This window comes from Bos grunniens, chromosome 10, assembly GCF_055505025.1.
Source record: "Bos grunniens cultivar Pamir isolate PY7600 chromosome 10, Bosgru_T2T1.0, whole genome shotgun sequence".
Lineage (NCBI taxonomy): Eukaryota > Metazoa > Chordata > Mammalia > Artiodactyla > Bovidae > Bos > Bos grunniens.
The window spans coordinates 12,346,791-12,362,494 of record NC_141174.1 but is presented as its reverse complement, the minus strand read 5'-3'; the positions used below and the strand labels follow the sequence as shown (position 1 = coordinate 12,362,494).

General features: G+C 41.4%; 1 protein-coding gene across 8 annotated transcripts in view; it reads left to right on the top strand.

Annotated features, from left to right (window-relative positions):
- The window catches only part of NRXN3 (neurexin 3), a 1,787,606-nt gene that overhangs the window by 1,609,465 nt on the left and 162,437 nt on the right, over positions 1-15,704 (top strand). For all 8 annotated transcript variants that reach the window (XM_086319413.1, XM_086319414.1, XM_086319424.1 and 5 more), the window contains one exon: positions 4,518-4,825. In XM_086319413.1, the coding sequence (XP_086175539.1) occupies positions 4,518-4,825 (308 nt within the window). The remainder of the gene's footprint in view (positions 1-4,517; positions 4,826-15,704) is intronic.

The window sequence follows — 15,704 nt, the reverse complement described above, 5'->3', positions numbered from 1 at the left end:
ATTTTATGTTAATAATATTTTATTTTACTCCATTGCCTTTTGAAGTCTAAGTTCAATAGCATGCCAGGCATTTTCATTTGTATTAATCATTTTAAAGTTATTAGTAGGCTTTTAGTTGTTCTTCCAATAGCATTGTTATCAGTTGGCTTTTATATAGAAGGACGCTTCCAAACACACAATAGAGGTTGAATGGGTGGGACTGGGTAGGGGTGGTTTGGATGGGAGGAAGGGAGGAATTTGTTTCTTAACTGAGTATGTATGTTTATATATGCAAATAATATTGAAAAGAATTCTATGCAAACTGGGGGGTTCTCTCTTCTACATTATTTTAGCCAAAATCACTTTTTTGTTTCATTTAGGTAAGTAACATCTATTCATTCTATTGCTTTATCTCTTCCTCTGGCTAGCCAACTTTCCCTTTATAGAAATAGAAAATGTATACCAAAGACCTTGCAAGGACAAGGAGTTAGAAAAGGGTGAATCTGGAAAGATGATTAGGCAGAGGCATTAGTAAGGACTTGGACTGCTCTGTCACTTGGGCAGAAACAGTTGCTTCTGTCATTGGAGAGATGTGAGTCACAGCATTCCCTCGCCTGTTTTCTGGCGCTGTCTGTTATTGACTGACTTTCTGACCTTAGACAATCCACTTAACCTCTTTATATCAGATTTCCCATCTGAGGAGAGGAGAAATAATACTGCCTATTCCCCAAGGGTGTTCTGAGGTTTAATTAATTAGTCTTTGTGCAACACTGACTGGAAACATGCAAAGATTTAATTTAAGCAGTATGTGAACTTGGTGTCCAAATGAGGGAGCGTTTAATGACTTCCAAGAGGATGGGCACCCAAAACAAAACACCAAATAACCTGCTACAAAGCCTGTACTGGTATTGTAGTCAGATTTTATATTATTGGTGATAGATTGGAATCCATTATCAGATTGTCATATAGATAGAATAGTGGTCATCCCTTATTAAAAATAAAAAAGAAAGAAACACGATTGATCATAATGAGTGGCAATAAGGAGACCTGGCACTGATTTTGAGAAATCTTGGGCAGATGGTAAATGTTCTGCGGTGGGTCCCTTATGTCCTTCGCAGGGAGAGGGTCGTGATGATTGTTTCTCACTTACTCCTGCTTCCTTGAGAGAGTGAAATTGATCAGAGGAAAAGATAGCAGAAGACTTGAATATCCCACAGTTCCTTTAGTGCCTGCCAGCATTACTATTAACCACCTAATCTAAGGTACAGAGGGCCGGGAAAGGGGTTTAGAACATAACAAAAGCAGATCCAGTCAGAAATAAACCATGAAACAGACAAATAAACAAAGACCCAAATACTTCCTATGGCATGATGGATACCTGAAACATATACACTCCTTCCCAATTTACCCCACCAGTGTCTTGTTCTCAAGAAATGATTAGTCAGATCTCTCTGTGAAAGCAGGAATAGCCAGAAATGAAGCTGTGGTTTAATTGTGTAGCCCAGGAAATGTCTTGCCTTGCTCCACACTTGGGTCTGTCTTGAACAAGCAGAGACCACTTTTTGGAGTGAACCGTGGCAACTGGAATAAAGGAGATCCATCATTTCTAGCCAGTGTAATTCAACTTTGCATTTCAATTCTCTCTGACCTTCCTTTCATTTGTAAGCATAGGCGGAATAACATCACTGGGAAAATAAGATGAAGACCATTATAGATGTGGAGTACTTCTGGGAATATTAGAAATGCAAAATCTACTGTAGTCAGTAATAAGCATCAACTGATCTTCAGTGCTGGGCTATACATAAAAAAGGCAATGAATAAATATTATGGTTGGCCAACAGTTATGTGAATGGAAGGGATATTATGGCATTGGGGCTATCTGGTGCAAGACACTAAACTTTAGCCCTACAATTCTCCTATTAGGCAACTTTTTATTATGTTAAGCTATTCCAAATGCCTATGCAAAGCTGAGAGCATGTTTATTCTCCCCTTCCATCATGGCATTTCTTTCAGTAGTAAGCTTAGGGCTCCCAGGAAAAAAGCTGTTGTCAAAAAACTAAATAGTAATGAGGTATGAGCTCCAGGCCATTACCCAGCATTACTGTGCATTGAACTTTTTGCTGCATCTCATATGAAAAATGAGAGGTCAAAGAACAGGCAACGATGTGTGTGCACAGGGCACTGAAGGAATTGATGGGAAAAGAAATGGAAATCTATTAGATCTATTTGATTAGTCCCTTAGGATCTGGGCAATTTTGTTTTTAAAGCCAACAGATTCCATTTCCATGCTCCACGTATTTTTATAGACATTATTTTCACTATAACAAAATTATCTGGCCAATTCTCCATAGTGTAGTGTTTAAAGCTCCCAAAGGGGTATTATTTATCAACCATTCTTGACTAATATGCCCTTAAGAGTTGCCTGATGAGTGGATTGGGCTCTTGTACAGAGTTCCCACTGAGTAGAGGTGTTTTCCCTTTTCTACCTCTTCCATTTCACCCATTTTTATACATTGAGAAGGGATTCCACTAGAATTGAGACGGGATTATATACTAGAAATTCAAGGGTACTAATCTTTATATAGATTTAAGGGCTTCCCAGGTGGTGCTAGTGGTAAAGAACCTGCCTGCCAATGCAGGAGACATAAGAGACACGAGTTCAATCCCTAGGTTGGAAAGAACCCTGGAGAAAGAAATAACAACCCACTCCAGTATTCTTGCCTGGAGAATCCCATGGACAGAGGAGCCTGGTGGGCTACAGTCCATAGGGTTGCAAAGAGTTGGACGTGATTGAAGCGACTTAGCACACACACAGCACATATAGACTTTAAACACCATATAATAATAGTTGTAGAAGTTACAAGCCTAAATATCACAGTATGTCTCTATTCATATTAGAGATCATAGAGCAAAGATCTCAGTCTTTAAAAAAACATACTCCTTTCAATTAAACAGTTGAGTATAATAGAACATTGTTTTCAGTCATTAATAGCTAAAATAATTCCAGCAAGATTAAGGATGACTGGAGCATTGTTAGATCACTAACTAAAATGGAGGAAAAATTCAAAAAGGATAAACTTAATTCCATTAAAAAAAAGTTTTTCCCTCTTTCTCCATATGGAAAATCAAATAATCTGGAGAAACAATAGAATAGAAGGCTTTGTCCTTCAAAAGCTAGATCTTTCTGTGAAAGATCTCAAGCTTAAGAAAAGCTTTTTAAAATAGGGATAGTTGGGGCATAGTTGACTTATACCATTCTCTGTTCTGCCATGATTTCATTCTGATAGTTTTCTGTGCACAGAGCATAAATGGTCCCCCAAATAGGAACTAGCAATAAGGTGAGCTACTGTGTCTTCAATCCGTTAACATGCCCGTATATCATTTAAGGTGTTTTATGTGTTGCCTTTTTTATTAACACCTATCCCTCCTTTGGAGAAGGCAATGGCACCCCACTCCAGTACTCTTGCCTGGAAAATCCCATGGATGGAGGAGCCTGGAAGGCTGCAGTCCATGGGGTCGCTGAGGGTCGGACACGATTGAGCGACTTCATTTTCACTTTTCACTTTCATGCATTGGAGAAGGAAATGGCAACCCACTCCAGTGTTCTTGCCTGGAGAATCCCAGGGACGGCAGAGCCTGGTGGGCTGCTGTCTGTGGGGTCGCACAGAGTCGGACACGACTGAAGTGACTTAGCAGCATCCCTCCTTTTAAAATTCGTTGATTTTGAATGATGTCATTTTTCTTTCCCCCTTTATCGCTGACATGATCAATGCCTACTTATTTTCCATACCTTTGAGAGAGATTTAATTGTGTGACCATGGTCTCTCCCCTTCCCCAAATGAATAAAGACAGAAAATAATCTGTCATGAAGTTTATGAAATAGCAAGTACAGATAGAATATTATACATTAGCAAAATTTCTAGGAAATCTTTTATTTCCTAGAGGTGTTTATTTTTATAAGTACACAATAGCTCCAGGTCTCTTAATTAAAATCTAATTTAATTTCAGTTAATTTAATTATCAGACCTAGTTTTTTAATTCAGTGTTCTGAGTTACCCCACTGAGTTTTTATTTGCCCTATATATTCTTCATCATTTTCATTATGTTACATATGTTACTTTGTAGGTTAAAAAAGTCAGTACAATAGGTATTTATGATTTATTATTATAATTACCTGATTTGGGTTGTTTTCTTTTTCTGTCATCCACAACTGTATACCCTGGAAGACTGCAGTACCACTCGTCATTGAAGCAAGATTTCTCCTGCTTCACAATAAAGAAGTAGACATTCAATTATTCAGGTTGTCTAGGATATTCAGCTAGACAGTGGAAGAGATAAACATAGGAAAATGTTATTTGCCAATGTCGAGATTGAATTTTTGTTACTTGCCAATACCTATACTGAATTTTTGCTATCTAATTTTCTCCCCTTCAGTTGCTCAAGGAAGCCTGGTTTGATGTCTGGTCCATTCAGACCAGGTAAGGCAAACAGAGAAAAATGTATGGGAATAATGATGTTTCCTCCACCCAACCCACTAGGCCGGCAGTTAACCATCTTCAACACCCAGGCGCAAATAGCTATTGGCGGAAAGGACAAAGGACGCCTCTTCCAAGGCCAGCTTTCTGGGCTCTATTATGATGGTTTGAAAGTACTGAACATGGCGGCTGAGAACAACCCCAATATTAAAATCAATGGAAGTGTGCGGCTGGTGGGAGAAGTCCCATCAATCTTGGGAACAACACAGACGACCTCCATGCCACCAGAAATGTCTACCACCGTCATGGAGACCACCACTACCATGGCTACGACCACGACCCGCAAGAATCGCTCTACTGCCAGCATTCAGGTAAGCCTCTTTCCAACATTTCCTTGACTCTGCATCTTTGTCTTTGAGACATTGCTATCATGGTCAGGGGTGCTTTGTAGCTGAAGTGTCTGAATTACTATGTTTGTAGGAAGGACACTTACAGGTGCTCATAGTAGTAACACCCAGGAGTAGAGAAAGACAAAGCAATTGATAAAGAAATTATGAATGTCTGGTGTGCACGCATGGGTTATTATTCTTATTATATCCATCACTGAAATGATAAAGCTGTTATTCAAGGTGAGAGATGGAGAACATTTTCACTGTGACATACTCTCTCCTCTCATTTTATTACCTTTCTTTTCAACAGCAGACAAAGATAAGGAGGAAAGGAACATTTGTTATCACAGGAAAGACTATATTCTAGTTAAATTCTATTTGCATCCTCCTGATGGCTTACTATTGGGACATGAATTGTTCATTTCTGAGGCCATGGAGTAGCATTAAGTCAAGGGTAGATGAAGCTGAAGTTTCCATCAATCTTTATAAAATGCAATACTTGTATTTTATAAGTGTTGATTAATCACTTGTTATTTTTGGTCTACTTTGTTTCTTTTACATTGTATTGACCAAAATCCTAATTATATTAGCAAATTTGAAGGTCTGAGTTTAACTATGTAGGGAGTCCTTACTTTTTGTTAATGTTTTGGTTTTGTCACTTAAAAGTAATTGTAGCCAAGCTAAAGCTTAATGCTTTGCTGATCACTTTGGCTTCTCATAAATCTAGATATTAGAGGGTATAAAGTTGAATTATTAGCCTTAAATGCTCTGGCAAAAAAATAATACATTCCAATTGCTCATGGCGGAGAAGGTGATTGCACCCCACTCCAGTACTCTTGCCTGGAAAATCCCATGGATGGCGGAGTCTGGTAGGCTGCAGTCCATGGGGTCACTAAGAGTCAGACAAGACTGAGCGACTTCCCTTTCACTTTTCATTTTCACGCACTGAAGAAGGAAATGGCAACCCACTCCAGTATTCTTGCCTGGAGAATCCTAGGGACGGGGGAGCCTGGTGGGCTTCCGTCTATGGGGTCGCACAGAGTCAGACACGACTGGAGCGACTTAGCAGCAGCAGCAGCAGCATTGCTCATGGGGAATTGACCCTTAGCCTGGTTAGTGTCTGTAGGAGATTCAGTAGATCAGTACTTGTCCTTTCTTGGTTTAAGACATTATCCAGGGATTCAATGAAGTCTTTGACATCACCTTTCCATTGATTTCACTGGGCACTGGTAAACCTAAAGTCAATAATCAATTAAATCTCTGATGTGTTCTTGTTCTTCTGAATTAATTTTATGTGAGTTAGGTAGTGGTAGAATTGTCTTCCTTTTCCCTTGTTTTTGAGTAGACACAGCCAGACACCTCCTTACATGACTCCACAGGAACAGTCAGAAGCTGACTCGCAGATGATGCTATCAGTACAATGTTACGTGTTTTAGAAAGGCTACTGAGAAGCCTGTTATTTCACAGTCTTAGAGTTGCACATGTTGTTACATTCAGACCTATGTACATGCTCAAAAAAAATAGCTTCTTCTCCACTGATATTAAAGCAATAACTCCTGACACTTCACTCTACTCACTGAAAAGAAGATAAAAGGCAATATATATTTCTATTATGACTCTCTATAGCTCTAGAGCAGATCTGCTTATTGTTGGTGAAAGGATAGTTCTGTCTGCACAGGTCTGGTTCTGCTTCTGTCAGAATGCATTCCACTAACTCTGTGGGAAGCAGAGGAGCAAATGGCTTTTTCTTCGCAGGGATGGATGGTCCTGTAGTCTTTTTCGAGGCCATGTTTTTACTGACCTCAGAAGGATTTAATGTTACATGGGGATTCAGGGACCAAGCCATAATAATGATCAGTTTTGGGCTTTCCCTCCAGGGGCAAATACATAAATGGGAGTAGATTAAGTATTTGTACAAACTAAGAAAGCTTAGGCTAGAAGGTACAAAAGTCTTGTAAGCAGTTCTGACTCTAGACATCATTGGACCTATTGTCATTTTAGAGAACAGCAGCTGTGGACAGCTGGTCATCTCTGACAGCTTCTTTCTGATGTGTCTCTGTTCCTTTAGTCCAGTAATAATTGGATCACATCTGCATGGCTTTCCTTTTGCTTCTAAAGACAAGGCTATAAAAATGAGTTATAAACCTGTTGATGCTTGTTGTTCTTAAGAGTGTATAAAACCATAAAGTGCTATTGGAGAAAAGCCAACAGATGAGCAGAATTGGAATAGATTGGAACGAGAGATTTAAAAGCCCCATATTCTTTGTAAAGATTAGCTAAAGGAAGTAACTATGCCAAGGGTTTTGCACTTTTTGTTCGGCCAACCAGCCATAAGAACTTTGCCTTGGACTCTGGAAAAAACTTAGGATGGACAGGTAGACGCTGCTATCCATTTAAAATGGATAACCAACAAGGACCTACTGTATAGCACATGGAATTCTGCTCAGTGTTATGTGGAATCCTGAATAGGAAGGACTTTGTGGGAGAATGGATCCATGTATATGTATGGCTGAGTCTCTTTGCTGTCCACCTGAAACCATCACAACATTGTTAATCAGCTATACTCCAAAACAAAATAAAATGTTTAGTGAATTAAAAAAAAAAAAAGGTTATCAACAGTGAACACCTGCACACATAAAACTCAGTAGCCTGCCTGTCTCCAAGTCTGCTCCTTAAGTACATTCTGTAGATTACATCAAGCTTGTGTTAGGCATGTGGACCCAACAACCCTTAGATTCTATCCAGGGTTTTAGACAGTTTCCAGACTGTAAAGACTTTGGGTGAAGAAAGTCACTCTCTGAAGTTCTAATGTGCCCTGTGTGAGCCAGCTGATTTTCCTGGATGAAATGGATTCATAAAGATTTGACCTCTGAGTAGCATTGAAACATACATTACCAAATGTAAAATAGATAGTCGGGGGGATTTGCTGTATGATGTAGGGACCTCAAATCCAATGCTCCCTGACAATCTAGAGGGGTGAGATGGGGTGGGAGGTGGGATGGAGGTTGATGTATAGCAGAAACCAACACAATATTGTAAAGCAGTCATCCTCCAATTAAAAAGAAATTAGTTTGATTTAAAAAATTTGATCTCTAAGAAATCTGCAGGAAAAAAAAAGAGGTGAGGAAGACTGGATTTCATGTCCATAGATTCATCATCCACGTTTTCACCTATGTGTGAAATCTTAGAGCCATTTCCAAGTGACTCTGTTCTGTCCTCCTTGGCTTTGATAATATTGCTAGAGTTGCCCTAAAATTTGACTCTTCCAGGAGAAACAAAATAAGCATGTACATTCACAAGTATAAATATCCGGTTATTTAAAAATCCACCAGTTATTTCTTTAAGCGTAAGGTTAAAAAAAAATCATTTGAACAGTTCATTTCTAATAGACCTTGGATAATGTTGATTTCAGATCAAAGGAAAACTGCAAAGTGCTTTTAGTGATGCTCTTAGCCATGTGTGAAGGTGAACAAAGAGTTTCTGAACTGATGGCCCTCTAATGCTCCAGCCTCCTGGAAATAATTAGCATTTTGATCTTTCTAATGCACTAGTGTGTTACAAAATACTTGTGAATTACATGGACTATGTGCAATTACTCACAGCTGTGGTGCCAAGCATTAAGTCTTTACCCTACATTAAGAAGGATGTCTCTGGTTACTCCCCTGATTGAAAAAGAAAGTTAAGATTGAGAGAAGAGGTGGATACATTGAGAAAGCAAATGGATGGGTGATAATTCTCAAATAAAGATCTGGCACTTAGTAGGTGCTCAATAAACATTTGTTGAATAAATCTGAAAACAAGATAGGCTTTATAATGTACTTTATCATTTAACAATCAGAAGTGGCATGGCTTATGGAAGATTTTCCCTCTAAGATGATCACTGGGCTTTGGACAATTTAATTTACCCCCCACCCCCAGTGGTAAAACTATGCTGCTGCTGCTGCTAAGTCGCTTCAGTCGTGTCCGACTCTGTGCGACCCCATAGACGGCAGCCCATCAGGCTCCCCCGTCCCTGGGATTCTCCAGGCAAGAACACTGGAGTGGGTTGCCATTTCCTTCTCCAATGCAGGAAAGTGAAAAGTGAAAGTGAAGTCGCTCAGTCATGTCCGACTCTTAGCGACCTCATGGACTGCAGCCCACCAGGCTCCTCCATCCATGGGGTTTTCCAGGCAAGAGCACTGGAGTGGGTTGCCATTTCCTTCTCCAACGCATGAAAGTGAAAAGTGAAAGTGAAGTCGCTCTGTTGTGTCTGACTCTTAGCGACCCCATGGACTGCAGCCTACCAGGCTCCTCCGTCCGTAAGACTGATGAAATGTATGTACTTGAAATCAGATTGCCTGAGTGTGGAATCTAGTATCCTCTTCATATTAGCTAAGTGACGCTGGGGAGGTCACATATGTTGTGGTTACCTAGCTGTGGAGACAACTTGTCATCATTTAGTAGCTTGAAACAATGATGTCATTAGATCTCATAGTTTTATGGGTCAGAAATTTGGGCAGGGCTCAGAACACTGAAAGCCAAAGGAGAAGGGGGAGGCAGAGGATGAGATGTTTAGATAGCATCACCGACTCAATAGACATGAATTTGAGCAAACTCCAGGAGACAGTGAAGGACAGAGGAGATTAGTGAGCTCTCCATGAGGTTGCAAAGAGTCAGACATGACTTAGTGACTGAACAACTGTGAAAATAGCAAAGCAATTCTTCTGCCTTACATCGAACTGGCTGAGGTCACTCAGTGGCTACTCTGGACTGGAGGCTCTGGCTTCACACGTGCACCTGGAGCCTCAGTGGATGAACTGGACTCAGTTGTGAACATGTCCCTCTCCATGTCTCTAGGACTCCTTTCATGGAGGCTTAGGTCTCGTGGAGAGAGTTTTCCAAGTCTTGGATACATGGAGAAAGGAACAAATCTCAGGTTGGTTGAATGTACAAAGCTAAATTGACAAAGTCAGAGATGATGATTCCTAGAGAGATAGCCAAGTTCAACTAGAACAGAGAGTGTATAGAGGAGGATTGGTGGGAGATCAGAGACTCAGATTCTGAGTGTCTTGGCCTAAAACTCCCTCAAACAGAAGAGGTCCTAGAGGGGAGAACTGGATCAGGTTCCCTGTGGGTTTCACTACCGAGATCATGCAGGCATGTCCATTACCTGACATCTGACCCCAGTGCTGGGGAGTGACTATTGTGATAGTCACTAAAATGGAAAAGTTTCTAAAATGGAGAAGTTCAGTTCAGGCTACATTCACATTCCTGAATCTTCAATCAGGGCAGAAGGTAAAAGTGAGAAATAAAAGTCTTTTAGGGATCACTGTCAGCCACCAGGACCAAAACGTTCCTGCAAGAGAGGAAAGGGCCACGAGGAAAATAGTTCCAAGAATAAGGTGTATTCTCTTCCCTTAGAGCTCTAGACCAAGCTATTAGTCAGGAAAGAACTCAGTGTGTTCCGTGCAAATCACCATTTGGAATCGTTTATAAGCTTTTAGCAGGAGACTGATCGTGACCCACTTTTTCTGAATTGGGCATTGGTAAAGTCACCTTGGCATTGGCCAGGGCTGCCCGACACCAGAAAATTACCAGAAAATCACAACACTCAGGCTGGACTGGAACTATTCCCAATAAACAATAGAAATGAAAGATATAAAAGCTTTATGAGATTTCATTCTTATCTCTAACTCACAAGTTTGGTGGGAAATACATGGACCACTTTCAAAAATTGCAGAAGGAAGCCACGGTTTTTCAGGTTTTGTAACAATACCTTCATGGAAAGTCCTCCCCATGGTCTGCTTTTACACTGGGGACAGTCAGAAGCACCCTTCAGCCTTGATACTACTTATGAAGAAACAAAACAAAGCAAAACTTGTGACTAAAAAGTTGATCCTTTACATGGATGTGTATGGCTGAGTCACTTTGCTGTTCACCTAAAACTTACAACATTGTTAATTGGCTATACTCCAATATAAAATTAGAAGTTAAAACAGGCCAAAAACCAGCAGGCTAACCTGCCAAAAAAAACAAACAAAAAAAAAACCAGTTGATCCTTCTCACTGCTTGTTCCTGATGGAGTGCCCGTGTGCTGAAGGGAAGAGAGAGCAATTAGAGTCAGAATTTCTAGTTGGACCCTGCATTCTTCCAATTTTTTAGCTATGTATCTGTGGGTGAGTTGATTAACCTGTCTAAACTTCCGTTCTATTATCTATAATCACCTGATGCAAAGAGCTGACTCATTGGAAAAGACCCTGATGCTGGGAAAGATTGAGGGCAGGAGGAGAAGGGGACGGCAGAGGATGGGACGGTTGGATGGCATCACCGACTCAATGGACATGAGTTTGGGTGGACTCCGGGAGTTGGTGATGGACAGGGAAACCTGGTGTGCTGCTGTTCATGGGGTCGCAAAGAATCAGACATGACTGAGCGACTGAACTGAACTGAACTGAATTATCTATAAAATGGGCTCGACAGCATCTATACCATAGGCTTGTTGTGAGTAATACATACAGCCAGATGTGGAAAGAACTTAGGCCATGCCCTATTCCATAAGTTTTCACTAAATGCTAGACATTCAGAAAACCACTTCAACCCAAGAGACTCTCCCAGAACTCACAGATCCTCATAGAGCTTAGCCTCCTTGTATGGTTGGATAAGCACAAAAACAATTTTGTCTACACCCACACACACCCATTATTACCCAGGATTTCCTTTGAGGGTTCCAGATTGAATCATATCCCTGAACTCATCAATTAGAAGGAATTTATGGAATGGGAGTTAGTTGAATGGTTATTACATACAAAGCTTTTTGTTAGGACGAAGCGTGTGAAGCTGCCAGTTTTGTAGAAGCAGAGTGGTCGAATATCAGCAACTTCATATGGTTCCACAAATAAATGACACATTCATTTTCAGTATGTTGTTATCCATAGGGTTTTGAGATTCTGGCTGGAACAGGTTTCTGAAGGTTCTTTGAATAATCAGACTGTCTTAGATTGGGATACAAGATTCATCTACCTTATTCCAAATACCATGCTCTAATAGGAGGTAAATTATGTTATACTTACCCCCCCAAATTACCCCTCTGGGCCCCTCTACCTTTTCCCTGCTTCCATCAGCTTGATGGAAGTGAGACAAGGAGTCCACACAGATTTCCATCCCTCGCTTTAGCCATAAGACAACAGAGCCTCCAGGGGAAGTTTATTTTAGGATCAGGGCTCAACTAATATTGATTAACGGCCTTGCATAAGGTAGGGCTCCAGGGCTCATTCCTTTCCTGCCAAGCCTCATAACTGGGGGAGGCAATGAAGATTTGTCTGTCTAATTAGACTTCAGCTGCCAGCCAAGAAATACCTTCTGTTTCCTCTTTACCCTCATGCAGGTACTTTCTTTTCCCCTCTTGGAGAACAAATGGGGAGGAGGGGGAAGGAAATGGACTCTAATTTACTCATTACCTAGTAGAACCCTCCAGTGACATTTTCTCTCTGGAATTGCATGGTTCTAATGGGGGAAAAAAAAGGAACTTGATGGGTTCTCTTAAAGATTTAGGTGTCAGCAGTACAAATAGATCAGTACTTCCCAAGGCTGAAAAAGTCCCTGAAAGGATCTCTGAGAAGGTCCTCATCATGTACAGGCAGGAACTCTGCAAGATGCTCAGATAAGTTGTAGAGATGCCCTTCTAATTAGCATGTAATATTTATAGGGTAGAATCACTGACCAGAACTGTGAATAAAGCACTGGATCTTACTTTTAGCCATCTGAATAGCTGAGAGGGAGGTGCAGCTCTTGGCTACTCACTGTGGGGGTCTTCAAATGTTTCTTTTTTCTTTTTGTAGTTGCACAATGTGGGATCTTTAGTTGAGGCATGTGAACTCTAAGTTAAGGCATGTGAACTCTTAGTTGCTGCATGTGATACCTAGTTCCTCCACCAAGGATCTAACCCTGACCCCTCCATTAGGAGCATGGAGTACTAGCCACTGGACCGCCAGGGAAGTCCCCCAAATGTTTCTAAAACTCTTAGTGATTGTCCAATCACCTAACAGACTTCTTGGCCAAGTATAAAGCCTGTATCTTTACCGTGTGCAGTATGGATCTCTTCCCTGGTCTCTCTCTCTCTCTGTCTCTCTGATGGTGTTTTCTACCGTCTTGCTCCAGGCACACAGGTCTTGATCTTCCTTGAACTTAGATCCAGGAGAAGGGAGAGACAAGCGAGGGCCGTGCAGTTGCAGAGTCTGATCTTGTCTCTGTTTAACATGTTGATTTTTTGCTGATCAAGAATTTTTTTTTGCATTGATGCTGACTTCAAAACATTGCAATAAAGTATTCTTTATCTCTGATGATTGAATTTGAGGCCATTCCTTTAAACGTTGCACAATAGGTGAGTGCCTCCTCCTTAGTCCCAGCCCTGCTCGAATGTACCAAGCATGCCTGTGGCTTTTCCCTTGCTGTTTCTTCTGCCTGGGGCAGTCTTGCTTGAATGTACCAAGCCCTGCTCAAATGTACCAAGCACGCCCACGGCGTTCCCCTTGCAGTTGCTTCTGCCTGGTGCAGCTCTTCCCAGTGATTGAATGCCTCACTGCCTCACTGTGTGCAGACTTCTGCCCGTATGGCACCTTCTGCAGCCGCCCTCCTTGACCATCCCCTGTGAAATAGCGCTCCACTCCCTGCTGCCTTCTGCTTCGTGGCCTCTCAGAGCAGTCATCTCTACCTGACATGATATCACACGTTTGCTTGTCATCTCCGTGTGGTGAAATGTGTGTTCTAGGATGGCAAGATACTCGTTTCAGGTGCTATCAGGGCACAGAGTAAGGCCTCGGTCAGTATTGCTGGAGGCAAATGGATGGACAGCAATCCACTAGCACCTTTTCAGGGAGTACACAGGTCTTATGATGCTCACGACTGAATCCCACTTCCAAGCGCTATCCCCGCCTCCGCCGCCTCAAGAGGCCCAGGCTCTGGCTCTCTGATGAGGCTCACCAGTAGGAATGGTACTCAGCTCTGGTTTGTTTGTTTGTTTGTGGGATGGAACCGGTGCCCTCTGTGGTGAAAGCACGAAGTCCTAACTACTGGACCAAGAGGGAATGCCCTCAGCAGTGGTTTTGCTGCTCTGGACTCCTTGCCTTGTACAGTTGCTGAGTCTGATCTTATCTCTATTTAACGTGTAGATTTTTTGCCCATCAAGAAATCTTAAGAAAAGAGTCCAGAGATGTCTCCTTGTATCTGGTATGAGAGGTTGTTCTTGTTGATTTCTGGTCTTAAATTCCCTTTCCTTAGAAATTATTTGCCATCCTAATAGCAAAGGCGGTTTCTAGCACTTACAGTTTTCAAAGCAATTTTGAAAATGTAATCGCACCCACTTTCCCTGTCCAATTGGTTTGCCATATTCCTTTCCCAAATTATTTAATTCTTAATTCTCCTAAAACCTACCTTTGTATATATCAGCAAATAAAATCTGTATTAATGGACTGCTGCTTCTACTCTGTTCTATTGGTATGGATAGAAAATTAACCAATGGCTAATTTACCTGGTTGTACATATGTGGGTAGGAGTCTTCTACCCACTTTAAGTTACTTTTTTTGTTTTTCTCTAATAACTAAGTTGATGATTCAGGCAGGAAAGCATCTGCCTGCAGTGCAGGAGACCTGCGTTTGAGCCCTGGGTTGGGAAGATCCCCTGGAGAGGGGAATGGCTGCCCACTCCAGTATTCTTGCCTGAGAAATCCCATGGCCAGAAGAGTATGGCAGACTACAGTCCATGGGGTTGCAAAGAGTCGGACTCAACTGAGCAATTAACAACAACAGCAAACAGCTAAGTATGTTATGAAAGTGAAAGTGTTAGTTGCTCAGTCGTGTCTGACTCTTTACAACCCCGCCAGGCTCCTCTGTCCGTGGGATTCTCTAGGCAAGAATACTGGAGAGGGTTGCCATTTCTATGAAACTCTTTATTCCTGGTCTTGACTCTATGATTTATGTGGCTCCATAGTTTGTGATCCTTTGAAAAGAAGATTCTGGAAGATACTATGAGAAGTCACTAGATCAAGAGAAGGAATAATCTCTATGTAGCTCCTGACTCAACATTCATGCCCTGGCACGGTGCCAGACACAAAGTGGGGCTCAATCAATGTTGAAAGAAAGGAAACTGCATTAAGTGAATGAATGCTTATCTTCAAGAGGAAAGAAGCAGATCAGGGGGCAATGTTATTGATGTTCAAGGTCGACAGAGACAGCTGTGAGAAAGCAGGCTGATATGAAGGAAAGAGAGCTCGGAAACAAGAATCAGGAGACTTCATTTGTAGATAAAATGGTTAAAGCCATAACTCAAGGTGGGCTTTCATGTATCAGCTTTGGAATTTGGCTAGGTTGCTTCTTGAAGCTTAGTTTTACCACTGACATATGGAGATGATAACATCAACTTCATGGATAGGTTACAATAACACAAGTCTACAGCGTCAGCTGGTGCAACTCAGCAGATCCTTGTTGTTGTTATTTTAAATGGGATTCTAATCCAGGTCTCTTTGGCATCCAACTTTTGGGTGTTATTCTTTAATTAGCCATTTGGCCTATCACAGGGCAGTTAGCTTCCTTAGGGCTCCACCCTCTCCTCAGCTAACAAATATAAGGGTAGATTCACATTGTCTCCAGTATCTTCACTTTCCTAACAATAGCTAACGTGGCACCTTGCGCATCCGGTGACAGTGAATGGATGGACAAATGAATTAGAGGGTGGAGGGGAGGAAAAGTTGAGGAGAAGAAAGCAGAGAGCAAGCAAAAATCCTCTGCAATCATTTTGCTGTGAGAACAATCTGTCCATTTCCTGGATTGGATGGCTCAGGTTGAGAGAAATGCATAGGATATCTTTAATCGAATTCAAATTACAATGC